General features: G+C 37.2%; 1 protein-coding gene across 6 annotated transcripts in view; it reads right to left on the bottom strand.

Annotated features, from left to right (window-relative positions):
* GAS7 (growth arrest specific 7) overlaps positions 1-18,121 on the bottom strand; it is a 145,064-nt gene that overhangs the window by 57,819 nt on the left and 69,124 nt on the right. For 3 of the 6 annotated variants that reach the window (XM_039327949.1, XM_039327954.1, XM_039327951.1), the window contains exon 2: positions 10,742-10,865. In XM_039327949.1, coding sequence (XP_039183883.1) covers positions 10,742-10,865 — 124 coding nt within the window. Of the gene's footprint in view, positions 1-10,741; positions 10,866-17,327; positions 17,462-18,121 lie in introns of those variants that run through there. The other 3 variants (XM_039327950.1, XM_039327952.1, XM_039327953.1) reach the window with 2 other exon arrangements.

Genomic DNA, 18,121 nt, shown 5'->3' on the forward strand with positions numbered 1-18,121 from the left:
AAATAATGAATTATTAATCCACCTTGGCTTTAATCTGAAATTCCATGGATTCAAAGAGCTCTCTGTGGATGACCTGGACTACTGGAATCTCAACAAGAGGAAACAAGCAAGTCAGTTCTTGCAGAAATAGTTGCCTTTATTTATTCTTTAGGATGGAAGGTGTTGCATAGCAGGGAGGTGACAGGAGATTTGGTGAGTTAGCAGTCACAGCTGTTATCATGCACACCTACTGTATTTTCCATAGGCATCAAACAACAGTTTTCAGTTCTGATCTTGACAGCTGCCCAAATTATAGCTCAATCGGTCAGACATAAGAGCAACCTATAGTCTGAGGACATTTGGCTAGAAGACCCCTGGGCTAGAATTTCAAGGGCTGGAAAGATAACGTAGTCTTACCATTTTACTTTTTTTACAACTGCCTGTTTTGTAGTGATGGCAACCATGCTTTTCCTGCTACAACTGCTGCACTTGCTATTCTCCCCTGAAAACATATTTCCCACAACATTACTACCACAACAAACTATCATTTGGAGAGATCCACTGGGGAAAGATTATGGTCAACACCCAATTTTCTTTCAAGAATCCTGTCAGTAAGGATGTAAGAATATCTTCTGTCAACAGTTCCCATGAGAAATAGTACTGCTGTCAGAGTGTGTGAGTTTTTACTGCCCTCCAGTGTTTGCTTCATCCAGTGCTGAAAACATGGTCAATTATTTCTCTTTTTCCCACTTGTGAAATGAGTGAAAATGGGGTGGGGAAGGCCTGTACTACTACTACTCAGCCGTAACAAGCCAATTTCATATTTAGAGTCTAATTGCTCCTATGAATCAGTCAACAGATACTTCTTCAGCTTGACAAAGCACCTTTACAAAGTGCTGCACTGACAAGGTGCTTTAAACTATTTTCCAGGATCCCATTTCCATTAGCCACAGATGGCATGTTTCATGCTCTCTGATGTTGAAAGCTCTAGTCCAAAAACATCTTGTTAGATTTATTTATATCAATAGAACCTTGGCAGTTAACAAAACCAATACAAACAATACTATGGTATGTCCATGGTGCAAAACCAAAATATCAAAATAATAAATCAATGTCATAAAAAATAAAGCAATAATAAAAGTAAATTGCATCACTTTATTTTCCACAGGGCCTCTGAAATATTTTTGAGTTTTTAAAAGCTTATGGAAAATCACAGATGTAGAAGCCAATCTCAGCTCCTGAGGGCTAATGCATTCCCACTGAGAAGAAGCACCTGTAAGCCTCAGTCTTTCTCACTTATAGAGATAAGGAATCTCTTGCAGTAAATGAAATATATAGTCTAGGTCTATTTTATACTCTGTAGCTGTTTTACACAAACAACCTGCTGCAGTTTTCAGTAATTGCCTTAAACCAAAATATATATTTTTCCTTTTCATGAAATGAACTGAGATTTTGACCTGATGCTGAACAAAAGGTGTTATTACTTCATGAATGTGGTGCTCTATATGAAATTGATAAATCTTTGACATGCAATAATTAACTTTATTAGTACTGACAGTTAACGGTTGTTTCCAATTTATCTCCGATTTACACTGATATATCTCAAAATTCTAAGTCACCAAGAATATTTGGCCATTTAGAACTGGGCTAGGACATCAACTTTCTACTTTAGAGTCCATGTTAAGGCATAATGAAAAGGAAAGAAAAAAACATATAGCTCAAAAAAGAGCTGTCTCTGTTTGAACCTACCTTGTTTCTCTCTTCAAAAAGTTTATGGTGAAATAATCTGGCTTTAATTTCAGACATCAGTCTTGAACATCGAGTATTTAACTTCTGTCTCAGACAGGGAAACTGCCTCTATATTCATTCCTGCCACTGCACTACATATGTACTGTGTCAATCTTGATTTGCTCACAAAAGGAGAATTTTCGCAATCTGGACAAGCCCAGAGTTATATAGTTCCTGAAATTCCAGCAAAGCAGATTTAAATTTAGAATCCCCAAATAGACATAAAATGGCACCATACAGAGGTGGCTTGATTCACCTAAAAAAGGGAATCCACTGATAATGGCTGAACAATTGATAACTTACAACTGAAATTCCAGTCCCAAATATGGTCGTAAATCGAGGCATTACCTGTCTTAGAAACAAAAGCATGCTGGTAGTAGTTTCAATGCATTTGTAACATAAGGGGAAATGGAAGGAAAATAGATGTTGTTTGAAAATAAGTCAGGGAAATATTTCAATGCACTCCATCCTTTTAGATTTATATCATACGTCAAAGAGAGAGACTCTAGTTTAGACCTCACTGCCAAGTTTGAAATAACCTTGGATTAAGAGGGAACAGAAAAAGAACATCAGATTATTTCCTTTTTCAATCCTTTAAACACCCATGGCATGCTATGAGGAACAGATTTAGCATTCTAGCCCTTTGTCAAAAAATGTATTTTCGTGCCTTAGCAAAAATCCAGAAGTCACTGAAAACATCCCAGAACAGCAGTAGACTAGGAACATGAATCAAATTCCCACCAGTAGCAAAGTATATTTTGTGACGAGAACCACAAGGAACCAACTCTCTGAAAGAATTTGAAAGTCTTTGGAACTCTTCTTGTGTGACTTTGTTTGAAAAGTGGGACACGCTCCAGTGCATCCAACATCCATGTAGTATTTCACCACAGGGACCAATATTATGGTACTGCCTTGGTTAAATGTGCTGACCATGAAACTGTCTTTCCAGGATGTCCAGAAACTTCATCTTCTCCCAAAAGCCTGGTTTTTAATAAGAATTCGTTCTTGAGAACATTCTGTACCTTTGTAAGCAGCGATGCTCTAAGATTAAGTCTTTCTCCAGCTCAACTGACAGTGCTGATACGACTTTTATGAAAACCACAACATACTCTGAGGTTCTGCTCTAGATGCAGCTCTCAGTAGACAGCAAATAAGAGTTAGACTGTGGCAATACCAAAACAATTCACTTGTCACTGCCCCCAAAGTAGTGCAGAGTTCCCCACTTTTATTTTCTATCTACAGCTGCTTATTCTAATCATATGACAATGCTAATTACTGAGCTGGGGGGGGGGGGCTGTGTACTTTCTATTGCATTAATTTTGGCTATTAAAAATGCATACTGTTTTTAGATAATCCTTCTATTACTAGACACTTAAGTTTACCGTTATCAATAACTTAGTAAATCTGAATCTGAGATGTACAGGTAGTCCTTGATTTATGACTGGTTGCTTAGCAACTTTCAATGTTGCAACAGACCACCCCAGCACTACTTATGACCTGGATTTAACGTTCTGATGGCTGCTGCCTGCACCAGTCAAGTGATTACATTTTGGGTGCTCAGCAACAGGCCAGCATTTACAGATGTTTCCAGCATCCAACAATTAGGTGACCACAATTTCTTTTCTTTTCTATTTTTAATGGAAATCAATGTTTATTTCCAGTTTCTGACCCCAAAAAAAAAAAGAATTTTTCATCCAGTGGATTCACTTAATGACCCTGGTATTTGCTTAACAATTACTGCAAAAAAAGATTATAAAATTAGGTGCAGTCTTGTGATGACCCTACATAACCACTAACAGGCCTTACGACCATAATTCAGTTATGGTTATAAGTCAAGGACTGCCTATATTATCAAACAATGTTAAGTATTTATGTGTTTAGAATCGAACTCTAGAATGTACAGGTTTTTCAAACCACTTGCCATTCTGCCTGGCTGCAAGAGAGCAGGAGTTTCTACTTTCCAATTTTGTATATAACTCCAGACACTATTTTAAAAGGTGCCATTCAAGACAGATATCAAAGCTTACAATTCAACTTCAAGCTTTATTTCCAGAAATTCAAACCTCAAATTAATATTATTTATAAAGTTGATTTCCAATGCTTCTATACTTTCAGCTGTTTGCAATAAGAAATAAGATTACTGTTAAAAAAGGAAGATATTTTAATTATATGTCAATGTAAACCATGGATGTCAAACTCACCGCGTCACGTGACGTGTTGTGACATATCGTGACTTTTTTTTTTTTGCATTGTTGGAGCTGGGGTGGGTGCGGCCTCCACATGATGCAACCGGCCTGCAGGCCGGCAGTTTGACACCCCTGATGTAAACTCTAAATATTTTCAATGTGCATACATTTAAGATAAATTCTCCAAAAAATTACTACATTGCTCATGCTAAATGGGTGATAATTGTTGTATCTAATATTATTCCACCCGCAATTGCTAGATCTCATCAAATATAGGGCCAAAAGATTTTGATGCAGTAAGAATTATTACAGGATAATTTTGCAATTTATGTTTTTTGTTCTCCAGCTTTAATTTACTTCAATTTATAAATTTCACTTACAGGAGCTCTTAACAGGGGAACAAAGTAATGCTCCCCAGAGAAGAAAAGATCTATATTTGTACAAGCTAGGAAAACCAACTTCCTTTTTCTCTTTTAAAATCTTAAAAGAAAAAAAAACAAGTTCTCATTTATATATAATTTGTCTTTTCTTCCGTTTCCCCAGCCTCTGCATTTATGTTTCAACCAGTCAATGCAACTTTTAACCAGTCTAGCATATTGAATGCCAGGCTCTGGCTAAGAATAATCCCCTAGAGCAAATACATTCCAGGCTGACTCCAGACAAAGTCATGCTTAGTGTGTATTGATTTAAGTCCATGTGAAAAGTTAATCATCACTGAAGTCCCACTGATTTCATTGGCTCTAACTTTAAGCATCACTTGGCCTGAATTCAACCTATTGTTTGCAAGGCAGTGTTATAATATATATCTATATCTATAGATATATATATATATAAAGTGTATAGCATAGGGCACTTTTTTCTGGGGTAAAATTCATTGGACATTTATTAATTTTAAAGTTCAGACCTCTTTGAAAATAAAGCTACATAAAATATGATTATATATTTCACTTTGCAATTTTGATCTCTTTGTTCCTGACTAGAAAGTCATAGTTAATTTATAGCTGAAATTAATTTAATAGTTAATTTATAGCTGTCCCTAACCATAGTTGATAATCCAAGAAAATCTGAAGAATGATCTTAACAAAAATTTGGGGTGGGAGGTGGAGATAAGCTCTTCTCTATAAATTCTCATCTCGCGGTCAAATATTTATCCTCTTAATGTTTCCTTCAAGAGATAAACCCACACCCACATGAAAGTGACTGCATTTTAGGAATAAGCATGTGAATGCAGAAAAGAGTCTATTATTCACTTTCCCTATCTACAGGTAGTCCTCAATTTATGATCACAATTGAGACATGACCTATGAGCATTAAGCAAAGTGGAAATCAAGCAACTCATCATGTGACGAGATCCTATTTTACGATTATTTTACCACGGTTGTTAAGCAAAACAGGCTTTCACTTATTGGAAGCTGGCTGGGAAGATAACAAATTGTGATCATGCAACCACAAAATGCTGCAGCTGGTCATAAAAATGTTCACATGGCTGTGGGGTGGTATAACAGTTGCAATTTCAAGAACAGATCATTTTTTTCAGTGCCATTGTAACTCCAAACCATCATTAAACGAATAGTTGTCAGTAAGGCTTAACCTGTGCTTCTATCTGAACCAAATTCAGACACAAATGAAGGTGAATATACGTGTCCTGGGATAATGTTACAGGATCCAATCTGAGTCAATCACTCGGACCAGAGGCTTTGTCTTCTAGCTAGAGAGATGTACCCTGAAGATGGGCTCCAGCACAAGTTTGAAAGCTTGGGAAACAAAATGTCACTTGTCCCAGTGACTGATCCAGATTGGATCCTGCAGATTCAGACAGCCCATTTTTCCTGGCACTATATACATATACCCAGAAAGGTTTTGAGTTGGCTACCACTATCTGATGTATGGAATCATGTGGCCCATTCTCCTCAGACAAAAGCTGAGTTATGGCCTCTGTTTAGATGGACAAATGAAAAGCTATCACACATCCATTTCCCTTGGTCCACAACAACCCTTTTTCATATCCCTATATCCCACTATTATTCCACATGAAAATAATGTAATGTTACTTTGAATTATTATCCAGATAACAGTGCTCTTCACTTTTATCCCCAGTGATGGTTCTGCTAAGGGCAGGTATGTTTTTTTAAGGCCAGCCTTGCTATATTTCATTATAACATTTCATTGATTTGGATGACTATAAAGGTATTTCAGGAAGATTGTAAGCCCACCTTTTCACGCACAAGTGTTGGTTCCATCTCTGAGACAGAGAACCAGAATCATAAAATAATGATTGTACAAGCTTAATGCTTAGAATGGGTTATGCTAAGAGATACCTAATTTTCTGTATCAGGTATTGTCATTGAAAAGCATGTTTATTTTGTTTATTTAATTTAGTATCACATTTGGAACTTACAGAAGAAAGTAAAAAACTAATCACTAATCAAATTAATCAAAACATTTCTCCTTTACATTTGATGTGAAGTTATATTTGCTTAGAATAGGAAGAGTTAGATTTATAAAAGCTAATATTTCATTTTATTCTATTCCTATGAGAAGGAACATCTAAATATTTATGTATCGATAATATATAATAGGCTTCCCTAAAATTTGAGACACTATTAATCTGGTTGTTGCAAGGCTGGGTGAAATCCCAGACTTTCCAAGATACACCTAAAGATAGTCCACAAAGCAGAATTTTCACATAAAATGGGGATTAGGGATTTGTCTCATGTTAAAAAAAAAATCTTGCTTGTGTATGACACTTAATTTTGCAGAATGGAATCTGATTAAGATATACAATAAAAATAAATATTTCATAAAGAGGGAAAATCCAAAAAAGGATGTATTAGATTTTTTGCTTGCACTGATGCAAAAGGAACTTGTAATTACGAAATATCCTTTATTCTACGGGATAGATGATATTTCAACAATATAGTATAGTTGCAAAACATTTCGATACCACACTTTTCTTATTTCAGTTCAACTGTTGACACTGCCCCCCTTTTAAGTGGAAACTTCAGTACCTGGTTTGATTCTAACTTTAGTCTTTAATGTCTAATGATAATTTACCCTCAAACTGTAATTCATCCTACTGACTTGTGCACTGTATTTTCTATGAAGCCATGCTTGAGTAGTTTCTTTATCATAGATGACATTAAACTAGAATAACTGCCATATTTTGATTTTGTTTCCTGCTTTTCCCCTTTCTTATTATTTTTCACTGCCTGACAACATGGATGTAGTTTTCTTTGCAATAATATGGAAGTGATTTCCCATGGTTTTATTTCAATTATTTTTTCTTTCTAGTCTAGCCTATAGTCCTGGATTTTTCTAGTGGGCTCTCATTCATGTACTGATCAGCTCTTAACTGTTTAGCTTTTACTAGATGCCTTGGGAAGAAAAAGAGGGGGGGAAGGAGAAAAAAAAGAGTAGTAATAGCAGTATTATTATTATTTCAAATAGAAGAATTTGTTCAATCCACACCCATTTTCAATGAGAGAAGGAAAATAAAAATGAATATATCTGCGTATAATGTGAAAATGGATAAGGATCAGACTCATAGATGTTACATGGTCTAGTCTGCAGAATAGATGTCTCCCACTTTTTTCCTTCCGTTTAATTGCGTCCAATTCTCAGACACTGCCTGGACAAATCCCCACAGTTTTCTTGGCAAGGTTTTTCAGAAGTGGTTTGACACCGCTTCCTTCATAAGGCAGAGAGAAAGTGATTGGACCAAGTCACACGGATGGCTTTGTCCTGGGTGTGTGTGTCTGTGGTAGGACTCTAGTCTGATGTCTTAAATGCTACACCAAACCAGCTGTCCACTTTATTTAACAGCAAAACTGTCCCACACATTAATAGCAATGTGAAGAGATATGCAGAGGTGGTTTCTTTTCTGCAGTGTGTCTGGGACTGTGAGACATCGTATGATCACATGTTTTTTCAAGAGAGCTATAAATCTGTGAAATTAAGAGATATTTCTGATGTTGAAAAATACAAAATCCATTTACTGATATTAGTGTTGTATTTATCATGAGGGAGGCATGATGGGGCAGGGGAGACCCAAGTGTGTGAGACCCAGCAAAGCAGGAAGCAGGTCCAAGGACTATGGGGACCAGCCAGGTGAGAGGTAAGTTCAAAGGATTCAGTGATGTGGGATGGGGGAATGATAGGCAGTGTCCCTGTGGTCGATCATAAGGGTAGGTGGATTGCCAAGCACCCAAAATATGATCACATAACCACGGGAGCAATGCAACAGCCATAACTTTGGGTCCAGTTTATAAGGCCCTTCATTCAGCGCCATCATAATTTCAAATGGTTGCTGAATGAGTAACTGTAAATCAAGGAATACTTGTAGACTGTACATACAATGCAAACCCTTGAAGCAATGTGCTTCAAACATGAGGGAGCACATACAAAGCTCTTTTTTTCCTACTCAATATAGCAACCATATATTTTTCCAAATCCACGTTGCTGTTTTGGAAATAAGTCTCCCCATAAGCATGCACACCACTTTGCTATGCTGAAATCTAGGAAAAGAAGCACATGCTTTAATGATTCAAAAGTACTGTTTCATATTTACTCCCTCGTGTATAAACATTTTGCTGAAAGGTTTTGCATGATCCTACCTGCAACTTCTTCCATCACTTTGTTGCCTTAATCCCTTCATTAATTTCCCTGCCTTGCAGCAAACAGAACTTCTGTTTCCCCATTTTTATAATAGGAAAGTGATGAAATGTTTTAACTTTCCAGGGAAAAACAAAAACTGCTTCTTTACCTGCAAAAAGCTAAGAGACATGATTACAGATGAACTGTGAACCCAAGGAAAAAGAAAGAAAGGAATTAAACAATTACAAAGTTTTTCACCACTGCCCATTATGGTGTAAAACGTTAGGAAAACATTCCTAAATTCTTTTTTAACCAGTTATTTCAGGCTGTTTTTCATTTGCTTAGAACCTCTGAACTATATGTTTGCTCTCCCCAGGAGTTATCCTTTCAAAAATGATTTATATTTTCATTTAAGGACATCCAAATTATTTGGTCACTAGAGAGCTGAAATTTAAGCCCTAAATATTTCCCAGGTCTGACTCTAAACAGGAAATCGGTAGAATGTCACATAATTATTATGGCTGTTTTAGGTGCAGCAGATTTAGTTAAGCTTGATTTATGCTGAATATTTTCATAATTTCAAAACTACTTACATATTTACATGCATAGCAACGCAGAAAATGTAACATTCAATTCTCAGATATCCAAATGCACAATACAAAATAAATAGCCTTCCTTGAATTGAGTTTGACTCCTGATAGCTGTATGGAGATGGCCAATACATTTTCTCAGAAATTACGTGGAAGTTATTTGCCACTGCCTTCTGATTTCTCAGTCTTGGACTTTTTCACAGCCTTGCATTTAAGTTCTAAACGAACCTGGTCCTGCTTAGCTTTTCAACCAAAGTTGGCTAGATGTTACCACCTGCTATGATGCAGAATACAAGTCATCAACTGACAAACATTCATTCAGTGATTGTTCAAAGTTAGAGCGGGAATGAAAAAAGAGCTTATCCTCAACTGTCGCAACATCCTCATGGTCATGTGATCAAAATTCAGGCGCTTGGCAACTGGCATGTATTTATGACATTTGCAGCATCCTGGGGGGGGGGGATTCATGTGATTACCATTTGAGACTTTCCCAGCCAACTTCCAACAAGTTGGGGAAGCAAGACTGACTTAACAACCACATGATTCACTTAACAACTGCAGTGATGGTTGCAAAAATGGGGGCAATTGACTGAACAACCACCTTACTTAGCAACAGAAATTCTGGTGCCCATTGTGGTAGTAGGTTATGGACAATCGGTAAGAAACTCATCCAAATATGATCCATTTTCTTGTTGAATTAACTTGTTAATGAAATGTTCATAACTATGAGTGCATACATTTAATTATCATTTGCAGTAGAATAAAGATATTTGGGCTTTCAAGGATGTGAGAGAAATTTAAAAAGGGAGCAGAAATTCAAAAATATGAGCCTCTTTGGGGTAGGCTGCTCAACTGAGGTCACCTCTGTTCAAAATGGCTTTCAGCATTGGTTGCTTTGCGCCTTCATTCTTACTGTCTACATTCAATTCCCAATCCCAGTAAAAACTCTTTATTTTTGGGAGGGAACAAAGCAAGACATACAAAATTCACCAGTTTGAGAATGGAATATTTTGTAGTTTGGCTGTTAAGACTGTACTGATCTCTTCTGGTATGTACCATTCTGGCAGGCAGTTTTTAAAAGTTTCCAGAAGTAAATTCTCTGAATCAGCTGTGGTTCAGAATGTCCCATACCTAGAGTTTTGGCAAAAAACAGGCTTGTTTCCTAGTCAGGTGCCCAAGGACAGCTCAAACAATTTCTGGTTTAAAGGATTTACTTCTGGAAACTAGTAAACTGACTGCTAGAATGGCATGACCCAGAAGAAGTTTAGCACAAATGAGATGGAAAGTAGAACATTTTCAAAACATTTCTGTCCCCAAATTGTACGGAGAATGTCTGGTAAGAGAACGGAAGAGATCATCTTCTTTGGCAAAAAATTGAGATGCGTGATTTTATGCTGGGAATAAATACGAGAAATCTGGAGAAAGGCAGATAATCAGGTTGTCTACAATGACCAGCCAAGGAGCACAGTTATTTTATGGATTGTACAAGAAAGTGTTTGGCTACTGTTCATATTGTTAAGGTACGTTATCTCTACTTTTGATGTTAGGGGAAATGAGGAGGGTTTTCTAAACAAATAAAACTAGCATGTAAAAAAAATAGCTTACCATTGGTGAAGGTGTTCACATAGTATCTTCGCCCCTGAGGAGACATGTAACTTTGCCAGCCAGGTGGGAGATGACCATTTTGAGAATCTTCTCCGACTTGAGGAATGGCCTTCCTAGGCTTCTGCTGAAAGAATGACAGAAAAAGCAATATTTTTTCAGAGACGGTTGTAGAATGACATTCAAACACACCCTTAAAATTTCCTGGGAACAGAATATAGCAGTATTGAACACTCAATACTGCTTAGATTTCAAACATCCCAATTATCTTAGCAGCTGCAGCTTGGGAAATCTATTCAGGCCTTCATCGGTAAAAAAAAAAAAACATTCCAAGGTAACAAGGAAGATAATGGAATGTTGTGGAACCTGTACTGTTGCAATTCAACAATAGTATTGCTTATGATGGTTGGAAAGAAACATACTTCATGCCCTGCCTGAAAGGCAAATTCATACACTGTCTACGTTTATACTACCCTTATGCATCAACAATGTTGGTAAAATCCACCAACTAGATGAGTTTTAGCAACCAAATGCTGTCTCTGTAAAACCATTCTGCAGAATTTAGGGACCAACAGTAATATAAATATTTTGCTTATAACATTCATTCTAAACTGTCTGTTAGGATAGACGTAATGAAACTGGCTCATGTCTTTCCGAATCAACCAAAACCATTGTTCAAGCATTTCTAAAATAATACAAGTACCATTTTGTAGATTCACATTTTAAAGCAAGTAAACCTCAAGATTGTCACATAGCTTCTATCCAGCTAACACTCTAGGATCAGAAAATACTCAAGTTCCTGACAGCATATTGCTACACTCTCAAGACATAATTCATCATATATTGTCCTACAGATACTTCTGCTGGGGTCATTGAAATATACAGACATTGTAATATAGATGGCAGATTTGAGAAAGGAAGAGGCAGGAAATGATGGAAGAAGTAGGCTGTGAATCCAGTTGCACCAGAAGCAAGGGAATCTGTAGGGATAGCAAAGCACTTGAACCTATAATATTATTTCCAATTATATTCAGTCAACAGAAGAATGGATATAGCTGATGTGTCAATCACATCTCTTCCTCCAGCTTCCTGAACAACTAAATCTGCTCTGCTGGCAGAGGTGGGAACAATGGGATTATCCAAGTCAGAAAGGCATACAGGATGCTGCATTAGAGAAAACAGGAAAGACAATTCTCATGGCAGAAGCAGCATCTACTCAAGCTAATGCCAGGTATAGCCCTAGTACCAAAGCACTGTGAAAACCATCCTGTGTGTGTCAAAAGAAGACATACAATTGGGGGGTCCAATATATACAAGTGGAGCCAACAGCCTTTTTTCAGATCCATAACCATCATTCCCATTATGGCAATTATAGAATATAATTGCATACTACACTTGGTCACAATGGGACAAAGTGCCATGCAAAAGAAAGCAGCCTTATGGATTCTCTTACCAGGCTGCATTCCCTTCAGCAGGAGTGGAGTATTGAAACAAACCAATTAGACTTCCAGCTCATCGTCTTACAATGTTCCTATGCAACTTGTGGAAGGAACAAGTTGCAAAAAAAAAAAAAAAGAAACATGGCTGGGCATTGCTCCAAGTTGATTACAAGCAGCTGTGCATTAATAGCTTTTGGCTGTGTCCATTACAGCTGGGAGACTTGGGGCCAGCTCTTCTCTGACCAGCTACAGTACTATCCCCAGCTCTAAGAGTGGGCTGCAGGGAAAGAAAGGCATAATACTAAGGCACTTAAGTCTCATTATCACAGTAGCCTGACAGTATTACTCATTAGAATGGTATGTGCTGCACATGACTCAGTTCTGCTCTTATGCACAATACTGCTGTTCATTACCAGGTGTTCAGGACTCCATATAAGTCAGGCATTCATGAAAGATTCCACTAGGTCAATGTGACCATGGATATATTCCACTATCTTAGAGCTTCCCTGGTGAAGTAGGATCTCTTCTTCCCCATAAACAGAACCCACCTTTGGAATCTGAACTTCTGGCAATGATTTGGTTTCTTTACCTCAACTGGAAAGTGCTAATGCTATAGGTTCATGCTCCTTTCATAAACAAATTGGAGGAACAGAAGAAGTGGAACAGGTATATGGGATGCTCTTGAAGAATGAGCCACAATTAAGAATTTCCAGACTTTCCACCAGTGAGGACAAAGACAGAGATTAAAATTTAGATTTTAATAAAGTTCAATAGCTTCTCTTTTCATTTTTCATCTATGGTTGGCCTTACTTAGTAAGCTAAATGACTGCCTTTTCTAACTACCTCTAACACATAAGGAAATTTACAAGTAAAATATTTCATCCATCCAGTTCAGCATTGCATAAAGTACATTGACTAGCAATTGCTCTCCCAGAATACACTGGATACATACCTTACATTCTGTCCTAAGGTCATTTCAACATTATTATTTTAATTTCTCTAAACATCAGAAACATTTCGAAGGTGATCAGACTTCAGTGAAAAAAGCAGGCAGGCGAAGAAGTAATGACAACAAGGAGAATTTGACAAAATATTTATCCACTTATTTTGCCTGAGCTATTGAACGGGAGTTGCAGAGCTCTCAAGCTACCATTTTCCTTTAAGGACCCAAAATTTGGCAGCTGGGATGAAGGATGAGAAAGAATTCCTTCATTTAAAAAGTTCCTTTCAAATGAAGCCACTCTACCTCAAAGAAACAACCCCACCCAGTTTCATGGTGGTTTCAACTATACAAGGCTGAGTCAAAAATGCTGTAAATCAGGTCAACCGCATTCCAACATTGCTGGTATTGTGAGAACACACAGGCCCAGGGTAGCTTGCAACCTGTCACAGAAGCCCCGTGTGGAAATTCCATAACAAACTTCCATTTTTACTTCAGCATGGCTGCTGGACACTCTTCCAAGCACACAATACACACAACATTGCTTTGGAACACCAGATTTAATTTCTCTTTCCCTAGCCAAATAGCAACAGAAAAGAAATATTGGCTGTTGGTCAGTATTTTTCCTTCCAAAGTAAAGGGGAAAAAATGCATGGGTAGAGTGGAGGATGGGCAGAGAGGGAAGAAAGTGTGTGTGTGTGTGTGTGTGTGTGTGTGTGTGTGTGTGTGTGTCTGTATAAAGAATTTTTGATCCTACCTCACTGCCATTTTTACAGAGAAATTCTGAATTTATGGACATCTGATTGGGTATCAAAGCAAAAGCAAAGCTTTTGAGTATTCAGTTCATTCAGACGGTTGCTAGTCATCAGGTGAGAGACTTTTTGGTTTTGGGAAGATGTCATGCCAATGTTGTATCAGTGCTCTAGCTGCCTCTTGTTTTCTGCATATTTTCAATTGGTTTTAACTTCTATAGCAACTTGGCATTGAATTACTTGATGGAATACTTGTACCTTCAGGAACTATTTAGAAACTTGCCTGTAAAGTTTATATATGCAAGAAGAAGCTTTTCATGTACAGACTTCTCCCTCGAGAAATGTATTTAGCATTGTTGTTACTGTTGTTGTTACTATCATTAATACTTAAAGATGTTTCTTTAAAGATTTATTTTTGGCTTAATTATTTTTTGATCTATTTTTGAATATTATCTGACTAATTTTAGGTTAATATTTCACTATATTTTACATTGCTTTTTGGCTTTCAGGGATTATTATAAAGATTTGTGGCTATAGTTACTGTTTTGGTTGTTACTGTACTATTACTTTTTAAATGATGAGCTACTGTGACAGAACTCTTGTTGCATTCAAATGTCTGTAATAAATATTCACATAGAAATGTTCCTCAAGATGAGAGCCAGCTTAGTTTAGTGGTTAAAATGCTGAACTAAAAGAGAGACTATGAATTCCAGTCTTTCTTCTGGTACAGAAACCATCTGGATGACTTTGGACCACCTGTTCTCTGATTTCCTCAGCCCAATCCAGCTCACAGGGTTACTGTTGTGGGGAGGAAGCATTATGGATGCCACCTTGAATTACACAAAGAACCAAAGATATAAATAAAATAAATATACACTGGAGGGAGTTAGGATTGCAGAGGAATATTCAGGCTTACGGTACCATAACAATTTGACATTAAGCAAACTCTTTGAGTTGATAAGAAGCGCACCCCATCCCCCAAAGTCCTTAATTAAATCTCTGGGATTTGTGGACAACTGGAAGAATTAGGCTTTCTTTCCTGAAACCAAGCAGGTGGAATAGTACAGGAAACTTAAAAGAGTCCCGTTATGTCTTCTTCCATTTTCTGTCAAAAAAAAAATGTGATTGGCCAGCGGAAATAAAATAAACAATAAGAATTCTGAGTTTGGAACTTCTTGTGATAGGTTATCCTTCCCTATTCTGTAATCCCAGCAGTGTATTTGCAAGCAGTCCCAGCTGCATGACAATCTGTATGTGTAAAATCAAGTCTAAAAAAGCTACAGCACTGTCCAGTTATAATCATGAAAATAAATCTGTCTACTTATTCAGTAATTGCAATTTTGTACCCTCTCTTAGCGCCCGTCTGTGTACATCTGTCCATGCAAAAAGTGAACAATTTAGATTTATGCAGAAAGACTCATTTCTACACACATTCAATCTGTGCATATGTTGCTTTCCATAACAGCATCATGTGGGGCTGCTATTTTTTGGTAAAAAAAATAAACTATACATCAGACAGCTTGAAGAAAATAATTGGGTGTTCCAAGGAAGGCAGCAGCATAGAACTTAAAAACAAACTTGTGGAAGGCTTTTGTTTCAAGCAGAATCCAGACAAATACACAATATGTGTACCGTTGAACAGAGTTATGTGACTTTTAGAAGATGCTCAGCTGCTGACAAAAACAGACAGTTACTGCAAGTCTCTTTCTCCTATTCAAGTGTACAAAAAGATATCGTCTCACAAGATGAAGAGAAGAATAATCATCAATATACCTGGTATATAAGTACTTTTTAAAAACAAATACATATAGTAGGGGGGGGGAACATAGGGCTGTTGCTTATATGGTTTCTCCTAAAAAAAAAAAAAGTTGTTCTACGATGAATATTATTACCAGTCAATCCTAAAAATGTAGTTGAGATGTTTCTGTGCTCAAATGAGCCTGGGAATTACTCTTATCTGCAAGATTTATTTACTACTCGTTATGTAGATCCTGTCTGAGGTTATCCAGCAGTATAGGTGAAGTACTAGAAATGTACATGTGTGTTTAAATTAACTCTGAAAAAAGTGCTCCAAGATTAAAACATTGAGACTTTTTATCCTGAATGTAAAAACAACTTTGGAGGACATAATGATTCATTTATCTCCCTTACACACATCAATGCTTTCATTTAATATGCATCTAGAACGAATCTTTCAATGAGAGGCAAAAACTGGAAATAGCACATTCTACAAAAATTGACTACAATTCTACTGTGGAAGGTTCACATATAGCTGCTACATTGTTTGTTTGTTTATCACATTTGGAAGCCACCCATCTCCCTCACAGAGCAATTCTGTGCAACTTTCACAGACCTTCTCCAATAATTCTTGGAAATAGCCTGATTAGGTCATGAGCACAAATCTCTATAAAAATACACTGGATATCTAAGAGTTGAATATCAGGAGAACTCCCTTGTCACCTCTCCCTCAATATAGCCATTGAACTGTGCATTAAAGAGGCAGCAAGGAGTTTGTCCATTCAGTAATAATATTTAGAATAAAATGAAAGAACAATGTGTGCCAAAAGTTTTGTTTATAACAATTGGATATATAAACACTGAGATCCTCAAAGCGGCTCCCAGATGAACTAGCTATTGTAAATGCAGTCTGATAATGCTTATTTCTGCACACAGTGCATACTTCATGAAGAAATGGATGAACAGAAAATGAGATTCCTCTGTTGTTTGTATACAGTCATATTTTTTTTGCAGTTTTCTGTGTGGAGGTCTAACAGTGTTTCCTCTGTTGTTTGCATATTAGTAGCATTCTGGGGTGGGAGGGGGTAGGAAGTATGTGGATAGGATATGGGTGTTTTGCATGAACGATGCCTGCTAATCACATATTTTAAAAGTCAGTTAGCTTCTTCTGACAAAATCTGTTTTAAAAAGATACAGAATATTGCCCTCCCACTATCAATCTCAACCGTCAGGATTTCACTTTAGGCGTCCAAGGACATATTTTGCTTTAATCATACTCAGCAGCTTCATGCCAACCCACAAATTTGCCCCAATTTGTTATATGTTCCCAAACACAAAGAATTCACTCTCCCACACAATCCATCATTTTTTTCATCGTCATTATTTAGCAAGATGTTTAGCTTTTTTACAAAGCCTAGACAGCTCTTTATAACTGTTTCATGGACACTGCATTAGGCCCTCATTAAAGTTACTTCTTTAAATATGCTTTATCTAACAAGTAATAAAATTAGATACATCCTGACTCTTCATATGGTATTTATTTTACAGCGGTAAGTCTTCTGCAATTCCCAAATCCATGCAGAGTCAAAAAGCTCAGATAAACACTGCGTCCAAAAATATAGATATGACTAAATTTCAAACTGAATCATCTTCTATATAGACATATCAAATCAAGCATTTCTCAAAAGTATCAAATTTACCCCTACAGAATGCCATCTTACCAATGGGAGCTTTTACCAAATCTCTTGTAGAAGCTATGATCCAGGCAGAACTGACTGAAATCTTCCCTTCTGTTTGCAAGATGAGGACAGAAATTACCCACTGCCTTCTTCTGCTGTCCAGGCACAAATAAACAGCCAATGCCTTATGTGAAAACTCAGAGGAAGAGCAACTACTTAAAGGGGTTTCTTTTTATGTGTCAACACATTTCAGCACTTCACTCTGTTCTTTGGAAATCAAAAGGGTGCATTCTAGAGGCTTTCCAGATGGGAAAACTAGTGGAAGTCTTGCCAATTTTCAAATGTCTGTGTAGGTGATGGAGAGCACAAAGCAAGGGTCTGTATCACTGACCTAGTGCTCCCTATATACAGACAGGCTTTGTCCAGCTTTCCTTGGTCTGGTCCCAGCTTCCTTGGCCTTTTGTATAGCCTGTCTGTCTCCCAACAATCTTTTCCCCTTACTTCATATAAAGCCAATTCTTTGTACTCAGAATAACCCAACTTCCAAACAATGTTGCAAAATTAAACCCCATCACATGGTTCAGTAGGCACTGTAAGAATGCAAGACCTAGCAAATAGGATGAATTATATTTGTTTATGCTGTCCTGAAGTGGGGCCTTACCTCCACTCTTTTCCAAAAGAAGAAATGTGAATAAAAAAGTTTGCAGCATTGCCCTTTTTATACAAGAGAAAGAGCACACCCTGCTTTCTGACTTCATTGTGAATTGACAATTGTGTCACTACCTGCTGTAGAATACGTCTACCGAAGGTGGCCTCAGCCAATGCAAACTTGTCCA

The sequence above is a fragment of the Crotalus tigris genome, unplaced genomic scaffold (assembly GCF_016545835.1).
Source record: "Crotalus tigris isolate CLP2741 ecotype Arizona unplaced genomic scaffold, ASM1654583v1 scf7180000024370.6872682, whole genome shotgun sequence".
Taxonomy (NCBI): domain Eukaryota; kingdom Metazoa; phylum Chordata; class Lepidosauria; order Squamata; family Viperidae; genus Crotalus; species Crotalus tigris.